Source organism: Gadus morhua, chromosome 22, assembly GCF_902167405.1.
Source record: "Gadus morhua chromosome 22, gadMor3.0, whole genome shotgun sequence".
NCBI classification, from domain to species: Eukaryota; Metazoa; Chordata; class Actinopteri; order Gadiformes; family Gadidae; genus Gadus; species Gadus morhua.
Window position 1 is genome coordinate 3,117,819 of NC_044069.1, and position 17,586 is coordinate 3,135,404.

The 17,586-nt window shown below is 47.8% G+C and overlaps 1 protein-coding gene across 6 annotated transcripts in view; it reads left to right on the forward strand.

Moving 5' to 3' along the window:
• The window catches only part of col11a2 (collagen, type XI, alpha 2), a 53,959-nt gene that overhangs the window by 30,373 nt on the left and 6,000 nt on the right, over positions 1–17,586 (forward strand). For all 6 annotated transcript variants that reach the window (XM_030346556.1, XM_030346558.1, XM_030346559.1 and 3 more), the window contains 33 exons: positions 1–8; positions 216–260; positions 928–981; positions 1,085–1,129; positions 1,723–1,776; positions 2,646–2,690; positions 3,129–3,182; positions 3,663–3,770; positions 4,020–4,073; positions 4,276–4,329; positions 4,655–4,699; positions 4,915–4,968; positions 5,090–5,134; positions 5,251–5,304; positions 6,414–6,467; positions 7,111–7,164; positions 7,622–7,819; positions 8,257–8,310; positions 9,305–9,412; positions 9,780–9,887; positions 10,248–10,301; positions 10,396–10,449; positions 10,572–10,679; positions 11,334–11,387; positions 12,135–12,188; positions 12,356–12,409; positions 13,148–13,201; positions 13,287–13,394; positions 13,898–13,951; positions 14,950–15,003; positions 15,492–15,545; positions 16,546–16,599; positions 16,933–17,040. The exon at positions 1–8 is cut by the window's left edge and continues 46 nt beyond it. In XM_030346556.1, coding sequence (XP_030202416.1) covers positions 1–8; positions 216–260; positions 928–981; positions 1,085–1,129; positions 1,723–1,776; positions 2,646–2,690; positions 3,129–3,182; positions 3,663–3,770; positions 4,020–4,073; positions 4,276–4,329; positions 4,655–4,699; positions 4,915–4,968; positions 5,090–5,134; positions 5,251–5,304; positions 6,414–6,467; positions 7,111–7,164; positions 7,622–7,819; positions 8,257–8,310; positions 9,305–9,412; positions 9,780–9,887; positions 10,248–10,301; positions 10,396–10,449; positions 10,572–10,679; positions 11,334–11,387; positions 12,135–12,188; positions 12,356–12,409; positions 13,148–13,201; positions 13,287–13,394; positions 13,898–13,951; positions 14,950–15,003; positions 15,492–15,545; positions 16,546–16,599; positions 16,933–17,040 — 2,159 coding nt within the window. The remainder of the gene's footprint in view (positions 9–215; positions 261–927; positions 982–1,084; positions 1,130–1,722; positions 1,777–2,645; positions 2,691–3,128; positions 3,183–3,662; positions 3,771–4,019; positions 4,074–4,275; positions 4,330–4,654; positions 4,700–4,914; positions 4,969–5,089; positions 5,135–5,250; positions 5,305–6,413; positions 6,468–7,110; positions 7,165–7,621; positions 7,820–8,256; positions 8,311–9,304; positions 9,413–9,779; positions 9,888–10,247; positions 10,302–10,395; positions 10,450–10,571; positions 10,680–11,333; positions 11,388–12,134; positions 12,189–12,355; positions 12,410–13,147; positions 13,202–13,286; positions 13,395–13,897; positions 13,952–14,949; positions 15,004–15,491; positions 15,546–16,545; positions 16,600–16,932; positions 17,041–17,586) is intronic.

Consider the following 17,586-nt stretch of genomic DNA (forward strand, 5'->3'; position numbering starts at 1 on the left):
GGACTCAGGTGAGAGGACGGGCACACCTGTGATGTGCCCTATATGATATGATAGATATTATATAGGATATGATTGATATATGATGTATTATATATACATCATACATCGAGCCCACAATACACTTTGATGATATAATATATATCACTAAAATATTATATAAATTAATAAAAATAAAAATGTGTGTGTGTGTGTGTGTGTGTGTGTGTGTTTTTCAGGGCATGCCAGGACCTCAAGGAGCCATTGGACCACCAGGGGAGAAGGTGATTGATACAAATAGATATTGATCATGAAGATTTTAATGTCATAGATAGTGATTATATCAATTGATAACCTAGATAATGATAGCAGATATTGATAATATTGATAGTGATAATATAGACATTGATCATATTATAGCATAGGTATTTATCATTTAGACATTGAAAATATAAACAGTGATTGATACATCAAAGATAATTCTTTGCTGATGAGGATGCAGATGTACTAAAGTTTAGCTAACCAATTTGCAAATAAAGTATAGCTGAAGACCTGGGACAAAATGTTCACCTTATTGACTGAAATATTCTACAAAGTTGACTGAAAAGCCTTGATAAATGAAGCTGAGTGCAGCCAAACTACACTAAAAATAAAGTTAATCTTAAAATAAAGTCCAGCTCAAAGATTGAGCTAATAATAAACAGTGAACTTATTGACCCTAGCAGCGTCTGACTCACAGCGCCCCCTGTGGTGAGCAGGAGGGTTACAGGGCAGCGTCTGACTCACAGCGCCCCCTGTGGTGAGCAGGAGGGTTACAGGGCAGCGTCTGACTCACAGCGCCCCCTGTGGTGAGCAGGAGGGTTACAGGGCAGCGTCTGACTCACAGCGCCCCCTGTGGTGAGCAGGAGGGTTACAGGGCAGCTCTGCTAACGTTCCTCTGTTCTCCTCCAGGGCCCCACAGGCAAGCCGGGGCTCCCAGGGATGCCCGGAGCCGACGGCCCCCCGGTAGGCACCCCATCCCGTCCACTCACACCAATCACAAAGATACAGTAGCGTCTTGACCTCGCTGTAATACTGACCTTTGACCTCTTGGACGCTGCTCTCTTAGGGTCACCCAGGAAAGGAGGGCCCCTCTGGAACCAAGGGGAACCAGGTGGGTCTCCCAACACACCTCGGGCACACCTGGATACACCTGGATACACCTGGTGTCCCAAAACCACAGGCCTGACATGGGATGAGGTCCTATGGGGCACTGACCTTTGACCTCTCGGTGTTGACCTGAGACTGAGCTCCAGGGGGGAGTGGCTGTTTCCATCGATAGCTTTACATTCATCACTTTAATCCAAAGCGACTTACAATAAGTACATTTGTCAGAAGAAAGAGAAACAACATATCACTGTCGGTACAGTAAGAATGTTCATAGAACCGAGTGCCAAGCAATAATTATCGGTAGGTTAACCTATTCCCCGTGTACAACAGAGACAGCTAGGGTAAGATGCTACACGATGCTAAGTACTACTTTTAAGGACCAGGACGTACAACATACACCTTGTGGCTGGGTCTGAGCTCTGCTCAGGACCCTTCCGGAAGCAGTCAAACATGTTTTGGAAATTTTCCGAAAGTTGTTAAAAATATTTCTTAGTGTGGTTGTGAACGTTTATTTTGTTTCCCTGTGAGCTGCGTTGATCATTTTCTCTTGGTTTGTCTTTCTTTGTGTCCTCCTCTTTCTCTCCCTCCGTCTCTCAGGGCCCCAGCGGCCCCCAGGGGACGATAGGGTACCCAGGGCCCCGAGGACTCAAGGTGAGCAGGAGCCCATCGTGGTCCTTCGTCTATAGTCCTTGGTCCGTGGTCCATGGTCCATGGTCTATGGTCTAATGTCTATGGTCTATGGTCAATGGTCTAATGTTTGTGGTCCATGGTCTAATATCTATGGTCCATGGTCCATGGTCTATGGTCTAATATCTATGGTCCATGGTCTATGGTCTATTGTTTATGCTCCATGGTCCATGGTCTATGGTCGAATGTCTATGGTCCATGGTCTATGGGCTATGGTCCATGATCTATGGTCTATGGTCTATGGTCCATGGCCCATGGTCTATGGTCTATTGTTTATGGTCCATGGTCTAATGTCTATGGTCCATGGTCAATGGTCCATGGTCCATATCCTAGCATGGTCTCATCAGACCATGCTAAGCAGTGATTCCCCCAGCGGGCCACACTGCCCCCAGTGGTACCTTAAGGGACTGCAGGGATACTCAGAACATACAGGAAAATGACTCCATTTTGTTGTTTCAATATTGGTAACGAACAGATGTGACGTAATCACAAAAACTGTTGGTTGAATCTGAAGTATTTAATGTTCATCTTTACACCAAACAACATGCACATAGATTATAGTTTTGTTCTCATTATGTAAGCTAGGATAACGAGGTGTGAGTTCACATTCCTTCACTCGATTCCTCTTAGATTTTTACTATTTGTTAGTATTGAACGATTGAACATCCCCAATGATGTGTTCTACTTGTGCGCTTCATGATAACATCCTGGGTTCTGCTCATCATGGTCCAGACCAGTGGCTAGACTCCCCAACCAGCTCTGATGTTGTCTCTCTGATGTTGTCGGTCTGAGGTTGTCTGTTTGGTTGACCTCTGCTGTTCGTCTCCTCTCAGGGAACTCAAGGCATTCGCGGTCTGAAGGGACACAAAGGAGAGAAGGTGAGTGGAGCTTCTCAGTGTCTCCGTACGACTCGTCTGTCGTACGACTCCGTACGAGTCGTACGAGTCGTAAGCCTCTTCTAACTTGTATATATTCATGGTTCTACGATCAAACTGCTGGAATCAATGTCAAAGCAAAGTCAGCTTCATTGTCATTTACAACGTACAAGACAAATAGAAGAACCGATATTACGTTGGACTCTGAGTGAAATTACGTTTGTTAGTCCTAAACTAACAAAATGGCCGTTTGTTAATCAACTCTGAGCGCTGAATCTCTCAGCTCCAATCACTACTTTTTATAGCCAACCTTTACATATTTATCACCACATATTACGAAGAGAAAAGTTAAATTTTTTCGGTGTTTTGTGGTTCACGGTCTGTTGTGTTTGTGGTTCACGGTCTGTTGTGTTTGTATTTCATGGTCTGTTGTGTTTTCAGGGGGAGGATGGTTTCCCAGGAGTTAAGGGAGATTTTGGAGTCAAAGGAGAGAGGGTGAGTTGAAACATGGAGGGTCGACACGTTCAATCTAGCATTTATGTCAACGCTTGAAAGAGAATAAAAATAGGATTAGATTTTCCTTCGATTTTTCTTTAAGCTGTCAAATTTATGACATTATTACTAGTATGTTTTAGATCAATCATAAATGTCAATCAAGTCATCAGATTTTAATAATTGTATTCGGTTCGACTGTACAGCTGCAATGGCTGCATTGTCCACTAGGTGGAGATTTACCCAAACCCTATTTATAAAGAGACGTTCACAACAGAGTAACAAATCAATACAATGCTAAAATAGTAGGATATACAAAACACCTATTATTAAAAATACCCCAAATTCTCAAATTAAAACAATACTAAAATATATAAAACACTGTACAGTGCACATGCCTGAGTGACGGGCTGCGACGCTGTCTCGGGCCTGAAGACCGGGTTTACGTCTAACGCCCGTGTCCGTGCGTTTCCATGGCAACAGGGCGAGCTGGGCGTCCCAGGCCCCAGGGGGGAGGACGGTCCCGAGGGGCCCAAGGGCCGCGTGGGGCCCCCGGGTGAACTGGGACCCATCGGTCTGGTCGGAGAGAAGGTGGGTTCTGTGGGTTCGGTACACACACACACAAACACACACACACATGGGTTTTATTATCAGTAGGGGGTCAGTGGGGGACCCCCAGATCAAAGGTTCTGGGTTCGAACCCAGACGCCCATGGTCTGATCAGAGAGCAAGATGGCCCCTGGATGGGTAGAATATATATATATATATATATATATATATATATTGATTGATTGATGCCTTTACCTTGTCTCATCGTTTATTCTGATCGTCTGATTCCAGGGAAAACTTGGCGTTCCCGGCCTTCCTGGTTATCCTGGAAGACAAGGGCCGAAGGTACGACTTCCCCTCACTTAATTCACTCACTTACTCATTCAGTCATTCACTTCACTCCCTCACTTTCCTCATTCATTTCATTCACCCCCTCACTTACTCAAGTTATTAACTCATTAATAAATCTTCCCCCTTTACATTTCATTCACTCTCACTCCCCTGTCTGGATTCATCCATTCATTCCCCTCTTTTCCATGTTCTCCAGGGTTCTCTTGGATTCCCTGGGTTCCCCGGGTCAAACGGAGAGAAGGGAGCCAGGGTGAGTACGGGCTGATGACACCAGCTGGCTGACGCGTGTCTGGGGTGCCACCTCCCCCTCAGACCCCAGGTGGGGAGGAGGAGGTCTGAGGAGGGGTTGGAGGTCTGGTGGGAGGGTGGAGGTGCGGGGGTGGAGACTTAGTCCGAGGAACCTGTGCAGAAATGAATGCAGGGAGGTCAAAAAAAGGAAATGGGCGGGCATCGTTCTTGGAGTCAATCAAGGATGGCAGCCAATCAAACGGCTGCCTCAGAATGAGGTCTTGATGTATAGGATCTGGGTAGAGGGAGATCCACCAGGATCATGAGTTCTTCTTGTGTCTCCTCAGGGTCTGGGCGGCAAAGCTGGACCACGAGGACAGAGAGGACCAACGGTACGGAGATTATTCATCCATCCATTTCGATTTTTGATCAACAAATGAATGGTTTGTTAAAAACCCAAGCATTCACTCACTAACTATTCATTTATTTTGTCCATCCATCTCTCTCTCTCTCTCTCTCTCTCTCTCTCTCTCTCTCTCTCTCTCTCTCTCTCTCTCTCTCTCTCTCTCTCTCTCTCTCTCTCTCTCTCTCTCTCTCTCTCTCTCAGGGACCCAGAGGACAGAGAGGGCCAAGGGGGGGTACCGGTAAATCCGGAGCCAAGGTACGCCCTTCCATCACGAGTTATAAACCATAGTTCACGAAATCCTCTTCATCACTCTACAACTTTGTTACATTGTTGTTTTTACCCCATCTCTTAAGCTCCCCTCCATCTTGTTTTCCAGGGAACCTCAGGAAGTGACGGACCCCACGGACCACTAGGAGAGAGGGTAGGTGTCGGACCCCTTCTTCCTCACACTCGTTTTCGGCCCTCATAATAAACGCTGATTCACTGTAACGCTAGAACGCTGAGTCGCTGTAACACTAAACTGCTTTGTGTTCTCAGGGTCTGCCCGGCGCCCAGGGAGCCAACGGATTCCCCGGACCCAAAGGACCTCCCGTAAGACCCCGCTTAAACGCTCAAACACACGCCTAAACACGCATTTAACCACATGCTTAAACACTGGTTAAACACACGCTTAAAAACATACGCCTAGACACACACGCTTAGACACAGATTAAACAGACACACTTAAACATCTGCTTAAACCCATGCCTGAACACACAAGCCTTGGCACACATGCTTAAACGCTGGTTAAACACACACTTAAACACACCCTTAAACACACAATTAAGCACACGCTTAAACACACCCTTAAACACACACCACACCCTTAAACACACACTTAAACACACACGCTTAAACACAGCCTTAAACACACACGCTTAAACACACACGCTTAAACACACACCTAAACACAGACACTTACACACACACTTAAGCACACAATTAAACGCACACTTTAACACACGCTTAAACACACGCTTAAATAAGTTTGAACAAACACGCTTAAATACATTTAATCACAAGCTTAAACAAACACACTTAACCCCACACTCTTAAACAACCTCTTAAACACACCCTTAAACAAACACGTTTAAACACACGCTTGTTCTTAAACACATATAACATGACCTGTCTTGTCCACGCTTAAACACAAGCTTAGACACCCAACTACTCATGACATGACTAATCAACACTTAAAATACACACTTAAACACAAACTACTCATGACATGACTAATCCACACTACATGAAATGACTTGACCAAGCTAAGGTACCAAACTACTTATAACATATCTAGTCCACACTTTGGACCCATAGAGGGAAAATTGCGTCCATATTTACATATCATCTGACTTTAAAAGCTTTGTGTATTTGGCTGGAGATTTGGACCAGGATCATCCATAGCAACTCAATGTAACCCACTACATCACTCTTTAATTCAAATAAGTAGTTTTAGGGTTGGGGGTGTCCTTTTAAATGTATTCCTCAACACCAAACTTCTTCAAACACAAGTGGAACTAATTCAAACTTGGACAAGACTTAAACCTTGTCAGATTCTGACATCCCAAAGTCCAGTTCAGTGTTCAGTAGTCCTGGCTAGGCTCCCCATCGTGGATCCAGGGGTCCGAGTGGTCTGTGACGCCATGCTGTTGTTCTTTCAGGGCCCTCCAGGGAAAGACGGACTGCCCGGTCACCCAGGACAGAGAGGAGAAGTGGTGAGGCTTCAATAAGTGCCTTGTAGTTCATCCTACAGGGTCTAAGATCTGTTGGGTTTGTTGAAGGATGATTATATTCACATTTAAGGTACATTATGTAACTTTAAGGTGTTACATATATCAGTGGATGGTATATTTTATGTGCATGAGTTGAAGCTATAATATATATTAGTTTAAGGTAGATGCGGTCAAGGTGTTTATATATGTTTGAGGTATATGTAATGAGTTGAAGGTATGTTAAACCAGATGAAGGTTAACTCTTCTGGTAACTCTATTCTGGTCTTTAGGGGTTAAGTATATCATAAAGTTTATGATATATTCTAGGTTAGTTTAAGCTATACCAGTTGAATGTCTATTCTGACTGTATTCTGGTCTTCAGTGGTAAAGTACATCATAGGTTAGTTCATGGCGTATTATATATTAGTTTACGGTGTATTCTAGGTTAGGGGGAGGTATATTAAGCCCCAATCCCAATTCTCCCCCTTACCCCTTCCCCTTACCCCTCCCCCTTGTTTTGAAGGGGCAAGGGTAAGGGTTAAGGGGAAGGGGCAGGGGTAAGGGGAAGGGGTAAGGGGTAAAGGGTAGAAATGGGATTGGGCCTAAACCAGGTGAAGGTGTGTTCTGAGTGCGTTCTGCTCCTCAGGGTTTCCAAGGTAAAGTGGGACCACCAGGACCCCCTGGAGTTGTCGGACCTCAGGTACGTTCCAGAAGGTTCTATCTTATATCATTTTACTTCATCTTCACCACCGGCAGTCGTGTATTAATAGACTAGTAGACTACACTGCTGCTCTTATGTACTCATTCGTCAACTTGCCCTCCTCTTCCACCTCCCTCTTCCTCCATCTCTCCTCCTCTTCCTCAACCTCTCCTCCTCTTCCTCCTCTTCCTCCTCCTCTTCCTCCATCTCCCCTCCTCTTCCTCCTCCTCTTCCTCCATCTCTCATCCTCCTCTTCCTCCATCTCTCCTCCTCTTCCTCATCTTCCTCCTCCTCTTCCTCCCCCTCTCCACCTCCTCTCCGCCTCCTCCTCTTCCTCCTCTCCTCTTCCTCCTCTTCCTCCTCCTCTTCCTCCACCTCTCCCCCTCTCCTCTTCCTCTTCTTCCTCTCCCCCTCTCCTCTTCCTCCTCCCCCTCCACCCTCCCCTCCGTCCCCCCAGGGCCCGTCAGGAGAGACCGGTCCATTGGGAGAGCGGGGCCACCCAGGGCCCCCGGGACCCCCTGGGGAGCAGGGTCTGTCAGGACCTTCAGGGAAAGAGGGCACCAAGGGAGACCCCGGTCCAGCAGGAGGCCCTGGCAAGGACGGACCCGCAGGCCTGAGGGGCTTCCCTGGGGAGCGAGGCCTGCCCGGCACCCCCGTGAGTCTGGGTCTATGGAGAGGGACAGGCCATGACTGTAGTCAGGCTGGGTCTATGGAGAGGGACAGGCCATGACTGTAGTCAGGCTACAATCTTAAAATCTGTAATCTGGGTGCTGTTAAAATTACAGGATTATAATCTGTAATCTGGGTGCTATTAAAAATATAGGATTATAATCTGTAATCTGGGTGCTATTAAAAATACAGGATTATAATCTGTAATCTGGGTGCTATTAAACATACAGGATTATAATCTGTAATCTGGGTGCTATTAAAAATACAGGATTATAATCTGTAATCTGGGTGCTATTAAAAATATAGGATTATAATCTGTAATATGGTCGATATTAAAACTACAGGATTTTGAATCTGGGTGATATTAAACTACAGGAGTATAATCTGTAATCTGCGTTAATCTCTTGGTGTTTCGTTCCCCAGGGAGGCGGTGGTTTGAAGGGAAGCGAAGGACCTGCTGGACCCCCTGGACCCGCGGTACGTCCTGACAGAACCCCCCCCCCCCCCCCCCACCCCTAACTCCAGACCAGACCCCGTCAACCTGTCTCCACAACACTGTTGTCCAAACAAGACTGTTGTTTAAACAAGACTGTTGTTACTATGAGACGGTTTTCTGGACAAGACTGTTGTTTTACCAGGACTATTGCCTCTACAAGACTGTTGTCTAATCAAAACAGTTGTCTAATCAAGAATAATAATCACACAACAATACTTTTATGTTCGATTCCCCGATGTCCATAGCGTGTTGGAATACCTGTTAGCTCTCCAGTCACCGTGGTTACAAGGATCTGGCTGTTGACTGAACAGTGAATAGTCTCAGTAGTAGCAGTAGACCGTCCAGCCACCGTGGTTACGAGGGTCTGGCTGTTGACTGAACAGTGAATAGTCTCAGTAATAGCAGTAGACCCTCCAGTCACCGTGGTTACGAGGGTCTGGCTGTTGACTGAACAGTGAATAGTCTCAGTAGCAGCAGTAGACCCTCCAGTCACCGTGGTTACGAGGGTCTGGCTGTTGACTGAACAGTGAATAGTCTCAGTAGCAGCAGTAGACCCTCCAGTCACCGTGGTTACGAGGGTCTGGCTGTTGACTGAACAGTGAATAGTCTCAGTAGCAGCAGTAGACCCTCCAGTCACCGTGGTTACGAGGGTCTGGCTGTTGACTGAACAGTGAATAGTCTCAGTAGCAGCAGTAGACCCTCCAGTCACCGTGGTTACGAGGGTCTGGCTGTTGACTGAACAGTGAATAGTCTCAGTAGCAGCAGTAGACCCTCCAGTCACCGTGGTTACGAGGGTCTGGCTGTTGACTGAACAGTGAATAGTCTCAGTAGCAGCAGTAGACCCTCCAGTCGCCCGATATGATGACCACCATGTTGGGTGCCGTTCATCCTTCCTCTGAAGCCCGTTGTGGAGGGAGGTTCTGCCGTTGGCATGGGGGCGGGGTCTCACCTGTGGTTCTGGGGTTCTGTCTCCAGGGGTCCCCCGGAGAGAGAGGAGGCGCCGGCACCGCTGGCCCCATCGGACCCCCCGGCCGACCAGGCCCCCAGGGGCCCCCCGGAAACGCTGGGGAGAAAGGAGGACCTGTGAGTACAGGAAGGATTCAACAGGAAGTTCAACTGATAACAGGATGTTCAACTGATAACAGGATGTTCAATAGATAACAGGATGTTCAATAGCTAACACTAAGTCCAACAGTGAATATGATGTTTGACCGCTAACAGGAAGCAAAACTGTGAACGAGAAGTTGAACTGCTAACAGGGAATATTGTGTTAGTGACAGTACATTTCATAAATTACAGTTAGTTTAGTAACTAGCGATAGTCAAACTGCTAACAGGAAGTTTAACTGCTGAAAGGCAGCTGTAGAGCTGACAGGAAGTCCTAGCGCTGGCAGGAAGTCCTAGCGCTGGCAGGAAGTGGTAGCGCTAACAGGCGGTTGTGTGTCTCTCAGGGTGAGAAGGGTCCTCTTGGGCCAGCAGGACGAGATGGAGTCCAGGGGCCCGTTGGTCTGCCCGGAGCCGCAGGAACCCCTGGGGTGCCCGGAGAGGACGGAGACAAGGCCAGTACCAGAACCACTCTGAACTAGATCGATATTATAAACCCAGACGTACCTCACTAAGCTTGACGTACCTCGCTAAGCTTGACCTGCCTCGCTAAGCTTGACGTACCTCGCTAAGCTCGACGTACCTCGCTAAACTTGACGTACCTCGGCAAGCTTGACGTACCTCGCTAAACTTGACAGCTTTTTTTAATATATTTTTGTCGTTATACTATACTGTCGTTTGTTGTGTCGTTTGTCCTGTGGTGCGTGTATGTGTGTGTGTGCTCCGTCAATGTTGTGTTATGGGCTGCATAGTGTGCATTGCGTTTTGTGTGTTTGTGTTGTTTGTTCACGTTGTTTGTGTTGTTGTCCCTCCAGGGTGAAGTTGGAGAGCACGGCCAGAAGGGGGCGAAGGGAGGCAAGGGCGAGCACGTGAGTCCTAGTGCTGCTTTAAGACGGGATGGGGGGAAGAAGGGGGGGGGGGGGGGTTCTGACCCGGTACTGATTGTGTTTGTGTTGCGGACAGGGCCCTCCCGGACCACCAGGACCTTTGGGCCCCCTGGGCCAGCCTGGATCCGCTGTGAGTAACGACGCACCACGCAGAACCGTTGGGGGCCCATCATTGGTTGAGGGCCCCTCAGTACAGCAGAGTACTGGTGTTCAGCGACTAACGGACTCTTGTGCCTCGCCGGGGCCCGACAGGGAGCCGATGGAGAGCTGGGACTCAGGGGGCAGCAGGGGCCGTTCGGCTCCAAGGGAGACGAAGGCTCCAGAGGGTTCCCCGGGGCCCCCGGACCCATCGGACTACAGGTGTGTTGGACCTCAGGGACCTCCTCCCACAACTTTTAGGCTGGTCTTTATCACAGTTAGGCTGGGCTTTATCACAGTTAGGCTGGGCTTTATCACAGTTAGGCTGGGCTTTATCACAGTTAGGCTGGGCTATATCACAGTTAGGCTGTTCTTTATCACTGTTAGGCTGGTACTCATCACAGCTACAGTCTGTCCTTCGTAACAGTCTGTCCTCTATCACAGCTACAGTCTGTCCTCTATCGCAGCTACAGTCTGTCCTCTATCACAGCTACAGTCTGTCCTCTATCACAGCTACAGTCTGTCCTCTATCACAGCTACAGTCTGTCCTCTAACACAGCTACAGTCTGTCCTCTATCACAGCTACAGTCTGTCCTTTATCACAGCTACAGTCTGTCCTTTATCACAGCTGCAGTCTGTCCTTTATCACAGCTATAGTCTGTCCTTTATCACAGCTACAGTCCGTCCTATATCACAGCTACAGTCTGTCCTATATCACAGCTACAGTCTGTCCTCTATCACAGCTACAGTCTGTCCTCTATCACAGCTACAGTCTGTCCTCTATCACAGCTACAGTCTGTCCTCTATCACAGCTACATCCTTTATCCCAGTTCGTTCCCAGTGAGCAGGGGTTCATGTGTGTGTTCTTGCCAACAGGGCCTTCCAGGACCCTCCGGAGAGAAGGGTGAGACCGGCGATGTTGGACCCATGGTACGTACCCCGCCCTGGTCTGTAGTACTGGGAGAGAAGGGGGTCAGCCCTGGGAACTCTGTGTAGCCTATAATATTACCAATGCTGTGTAGTCTATTGATAATAGTCATGCCGGGTAGCCTAGTATAGTAGCTGTGCTCTGTTGCCGAGCATATGAGCCATGCTACGTAACCTAGCGATATGAGCCATGCTACATAACCTAGCGATGTTAGCCATGCTATATAACCTAGAAATGTGAGCCATGCTATGTAAGCTAGCAATATTAGCCATGCTACATAACCCAGTGATGTTTGCCATACTACGTGACCTAGAAATGTTAGCCATGCTACATAACCTAGCACTGGGAGCCATGCTATATAACCTAGCAATGTGAGCCATGCTACGTGTCCTAGCCATGTGAGCCATGCTATACAACCTAGCGATGTTAGCCATTCTACATAACCTAGAGATGTGAGCGATGCTGCATAACCTAGCAATGTTAGCCATGTTACGTAACCTAGAAATGTTAGCCATGCTATATAACCTAGCGCTGTGAGCCATGCTACGGGAAGTAGCGCTGTGAGCCATGCTACATAACCTAGCAATGTGAGCCATGCTACATAACCTAGCGATGTTAGCCATGCCTCGTGACCTGGGGCTGTGAGCCATGCTACGTGACCTAGCGATGTTAGCCATGCTAGGTAACCCAGCGATGTGAGCCCTGCTACGTGACCTAGCGCTGTGAGCTAGCGTGTGTCTGTGTTGCAGGGCCCCCCCGGACCCCCTGGCCCACGCGGCCCTGCTGGTTCCAGCGGCGCTGATGTGAGTACCGACCGGTCCTTCTCAGGTCATCCTGTTGGTGTTCTCTGTTGACCTATGACCTCTGTGAAGCTACGCTAGGATACGATGCTAACGGTGGTGTGTTGATGAAGTAACGCCTCGTTTTCTCCCCCCCCCCCCCTCCCCCTCGCCCCCCCGCCCCATCTCAGGGTCCCCAAGGACCCCCCGGTGGGATAGGTAACCCTGGACCCCTGGGAGAGAAGGTACGCACACCACAGCTCACATACACTCAACTGTAGGCTATAAACAATGTTACGTACAGTATACATTGGACTATACACTATGTTTACATATAGTGTATTGTAAACTATGTGATACATACAGTATACAGTAGAATATATACTATGTGTTACATACAGTGTACAGTATACTGTGTTCACATATAGTGTACTATATACTATGTGTTACGTATACTATGTGTTGCATACAGTATACCAAATACTATGTGTTACTTACAGTAGACAGTATACTATGTGTTACATACAGTATGCTATATACTATGTGTTACATACAGTATACAGTATACAGTACACTATATACTGTAAACTCTGTGTTACATACAGTATACATTATACTATATACCTTGTTTTACATAGCATACAGTATACTATATACTATTTGTTACACACATTATCACGTTCGTAATTGACATTAACGTGATGCATTTCTTTCTCTCCTGTGCTATTCTATGCTCTTCTGCCCTACGCGATGCTATTCCGTTTTTTCTTCCATTCTATTGTATTCTACCACACCACATGCTATGCTATGCTATGCTATATGCTACGCCCTATGCTACACTGTACTTTTGCACTCTATTCTGCTCTGCTCCCCCATATGCTATGACATGCTGTGCTATGATCTGCGCGACGCTATGCTACCCTATGCTACGCTATACGCGATGCTATGCTACCCTATGCTACGCTACGCCGTGTGTCTGACAGGGAGAGGCGGGTGAGGGCGGACCCCCGGGTATTGGAGGAGAGCCAGGGAAGAAGGTGAGTGTCCCCGCCCCCCTTAACACCATGAGAGGGCCCTGATTGGTCCACAGAGGTGACTGACAGTGCTTTGGCCCAATGGCAGGGTCCCCGTGGAGAGCGAGGGGAGAAGGGAGAGTCGGGGCAACCGGGACTATCCGGTCCATCCGGAGGACGAGGAAGACCAGGAGACGACGGACCTAAAGGAAACCCGGTAACACACACACACGCACACGCACACACACACACACACACACACACACACACACACACACACGTGATGATGTCATGGTGATGGTGAGGAGTGATGATGTCATGGCGATGGTGAGGTGTGATGATGTCATGGTGATGGTGAGGAGTGATGATGTCATGGCGATGGTGAGGAGTGATGATGTCATGGTGATGGTGAGGTGTGATGATGTCATGGCGATGGTGAGGTGTGATGATGTCATGGCGATGGTGAGGTGTGATGATGTCATGGTGAGGTGTGATGATGTCATGGCGATGGTGAGGAGTGATGATGTCATGGCCATGGTGAGGTGTGATGATGTCATGGCGATGGTGAGGTGTGATGATGTCATGGCGATGGTGAGGTGTGATGATGTCATGGTGATGGTGAGGAGTGATGATGTCATGGCGATGGTGAGGAGTGATGATGTGATGGAGAGGAGTGATGATGTCATGGCGATGGTGTGTTGACGTGGTCCATCCCTTCAGGGTCCCGTTGGTTTCCCTGGCGATCCCGGACCCCCCGGAGAGCTCGGACCCAGAGTAAGTTCTAACCCTCTCTTTACCGGTCAACTACTACCTTAACTAGTCCCTCTTGATAACCTTAACTAGTCCCTCCTGACAACTTTAACTAGTCCCTTTTAATTACCTTAACTAGTCCCTCTTGATAACCTTAACTGGTTCCTCCTGATAACCTTAACTAGTCCCTGTTAATTACCTTAACTAGTCCTTGTTGGTTTCCTTAACTAGTCCCTGTTAGTTACCCTAACTAGTCCCTGGTAATTACCTTAACAAGTCTGTTAATTACCTTGAATAGTCCCGGTTAGTTACCCTAACTAGTCCCTGTTAATTACCTTAACTAGTCTGTTAACTAGTCCCTGCTGATTACCTTAACCAGCCTATGTTAATAAACTTAATTAGTCCCTGTTAAATACCTTAACTAGTCCATGTTAAATACCTTAACTAGTCCATGCTTATTACCGTACTTAGTCCCTGTTTGGTATCTTAACTAAATAATGTAAACAATAACCATGTTCAGGCTCAGACCTTGATGAGTTAGCTGGTGCTGAGTCTCCCTAGGCTCAGACCTTGATGAGTTAGCTGGTGTTGAGTCTCGTTAGGCTCAGACCTTGATGAGTTAGCTGGTGCTGAGTCTCCTTAGGCTCAGACCTTGATGAGTTAGCTGGTGTTGAGTCTCCCTAGGCTCAGACCTTGATGAGTTAGCTGGTGTTGAGTCTCCCTAGGCTCAGACCTTGATGAGTTAGCTGGTGTTGAGTCTCCCTAGGCTCAGACCTTGATGAGTTAGCTGGTGTTGAGTCTCCCTAGGCTCAGACCTTGATGAGTTAGCAGGTGTTGAGTCTCCCTAGGCTCAGACCTTGATGAGTTAGCTGGTGTTGAGTCTCCCTAGGCTCAGACCTTGATGAGTTAGCTGGTGTTGAGTCTCCTTAGGCTCAGACCTTGATGAGTTAGCTGGTGTTGAGTCTCCTTAGGCTCAGACCTTGATGAGTTAGCTGGTGCTGAGTCTTCTTGCGTTCCCTTAGGGTCAGGACGGAGCCAAGGGAGACCGAGGAGAGGACGGAGAGCAAGGAGAAGCTGTGAGTTTCCTCTAACTAACTCACATTTATCATAGCTACAGCATGTTCATGTACAATGGCTATTTCACTGACCACAATATAACTATGTTTTACTGACTACACACACTATGGTTATTTTTTACTGAATAGTCATACTATAGTTATGATTTCTGACTTCAGACACTGTTGTTATACTTTATTGACTAATATCGTGCAGATGTTGTTTGTTGTTTTACTACTCATACTATAGCTGTTTTATTGACTACACATACTATAGTAATGTTTTACTGGTGACACTATTGTTATGCTGCATTGACTAACATCATGTAGGGATACCTTTGTTATGTTTCACTGTCATGCTTTTACCGTTTAACTATAGTTATTGTGTACTGAGCTGTTGTACTTGCTAACATCATGTACTGGTATTTAAACCTGACTCATGTCCATTTGTGATGTCACTTCCTGTTGTGGGTCATCGTTGTTCTACTCACTTCCCCTCTGTGGTGCAGGGTTCCCCGGGACCCACCGGAGAGAACGGACCCCCTGGACCTCTTGGGAAGAGGGTAGGTTTTTTTTATTTTGGGTCGACCAGTGAGGTTCAAGAGTCCTTCCTGAAGACCCTAGAACGTTGTGCTCTAGAACGGTCGACCAGTGAGGTTCAAGAGTCCTTCCTGAAGACCCTTGAACGTTGTGCTTTAGAACGGTCGACCAGTGAGGTTCAGGAGTCCTTCCTGAAGACTCTAGAACGTTGTGCTCTAGAACGGTCGACCGGTGAGGTTCAAGAGTCCTCCATGAAGACCCTAGAACGTTGTGCTCTAGAACGGTCGACCAGTGAGGTTCAGGAGTCCTTCCTGAAGACCCTTGAACGTCGTGCTCTAGAACGGTAGACCAGTGAGGTTCAAGAGTCCTTCCTGAAGACTCTAGAACGTTGTGCTCTAGAACGGTCGACCAGTGAGGATCAGGAGTCCTTCCTTAAGACCCTAGAACGTTGTGCTCTAGAACGGTCGACCAGTGAGGTTCAAAAGTCCTTCCTGAAGACCCTAGAACGTTGTGCTCTAGAACGGTCGACCAGTGAGGTTCAAGAGTCCTTCCTGAAGACCCTAGAACGTTGTGCTCTAGAACGGTCGACCAGTGAGGTTCAAGAGTCCTTCCTGAAGACCCTTGAACGTTGTGCTTTAGAACGGTCGACCAGTGAGGTTCAGGAGTCCTTCCTGAAGACTCTAGAACGTTGTGCTCTAGAACGGTCGACCGGTGAGGTTCAAGAGTCCTCCCTGAAGACCCTAGAACGTTGTGCTCTAGAACGGTCGACCAGTGAGGTTCAGGAGTCCTTCCTGAAGACTCTAGAACGTTGTGCTCTTGAACAGTCGATCGGTGAAGCCCCACGTTTATTGCGTGGAGTAGAGAGGCTCTAGAGCAGCGACGCCAAGACTGTCAACCGTAATCCTTAATTTGGTCAATCAAACTTTATCTTTCATCTCGCTTTTCAGACAACAAGAAGTCTCACCGTGATACATTCTTTGATCGTTTTCCCGCCTCACTCTGTTCTTGTGTCTGATCTCCCAGGGCCCTGCCGGAACCAAAGGACCCGAAGGAAGACAGGGGGAGAAGGGAACCAAGGTGAGGGTTCAAAGGTCGAGCTCTGCTGCGAGGTCGTTTTGGATCTAAGAGCCAGGCAGCGGCCAGACCAACGCCTTTTAGGGCTACCACAGTTTCAGGAACAACCCACACCCTTTGGTGACATCACAACTCCTCAGTCCCTCCTCCTTCCTTCGGAATACTTCCGAAGTTTGACTCAGTTTCTACGTACATTGAACCAGAGGAAGACTGCGTGTTATCCGACAGGGGGGGGGCTTTGCATGTTGTGTGTGTGGATCCAGAACGGATTCATCGATGTGGCCTCGCGGCCTATGGTGTTAACGTTTCGCTGCGATGTTTCCTCTCTCTCTGCAGGGAGACTCCGGCGCTGTCGGCGCCCCAGGAAAGACGGGCCCCGTGGGGCCCCAGGGACAGCTAGGGAAGCCCGGAACCGAGGGTCTCAGAGGCCTGCCCGGATCCGTGGTCAGTACCTTGTCGGGATCCGTCGTCTGTTTCATCTTCCCCGCTTGTTTTGCGTTTGGTTGTACGTGTCTTAGTTTCATTTTACATTCAGGGCGTTTAGCAGACGCTTTCATCCAAAGCGAATTACAATAAGTCCATTTGTCAGAAGAAAGAGAAACAACCATATATCTCTGTGGGTACAGTGAGGATGCTCCTGGAACCAAGTGCCGATCACTAACAATCACTAGGTTAACCCGTTCCCTGTCTACAACAGAGATAGCTAGGATGAGATTCTACACGATGATAGGTACTATTTTTAAGTGCCAGCACAAACAACGTACAATAGTTGCGTAAGAGGGTTTGGGAGGTAGGGGGATAAGGGGGGGAGGCTATTCAAAGTCTGGGCGAACTCTGGACAAGTGAGTTTTGAGTCTAGTTGCTTTCAGTAGTGTTAAAAAAAAGGTTGTAACTTTAAAGTGTAGATGCCGAGCTACAGGGGGGCATAGAGAGAGAGCCGAGAGTGCTGCATTGTGGGAGTTGACGTGTGCTCGTGCTGATGTGTTGCAG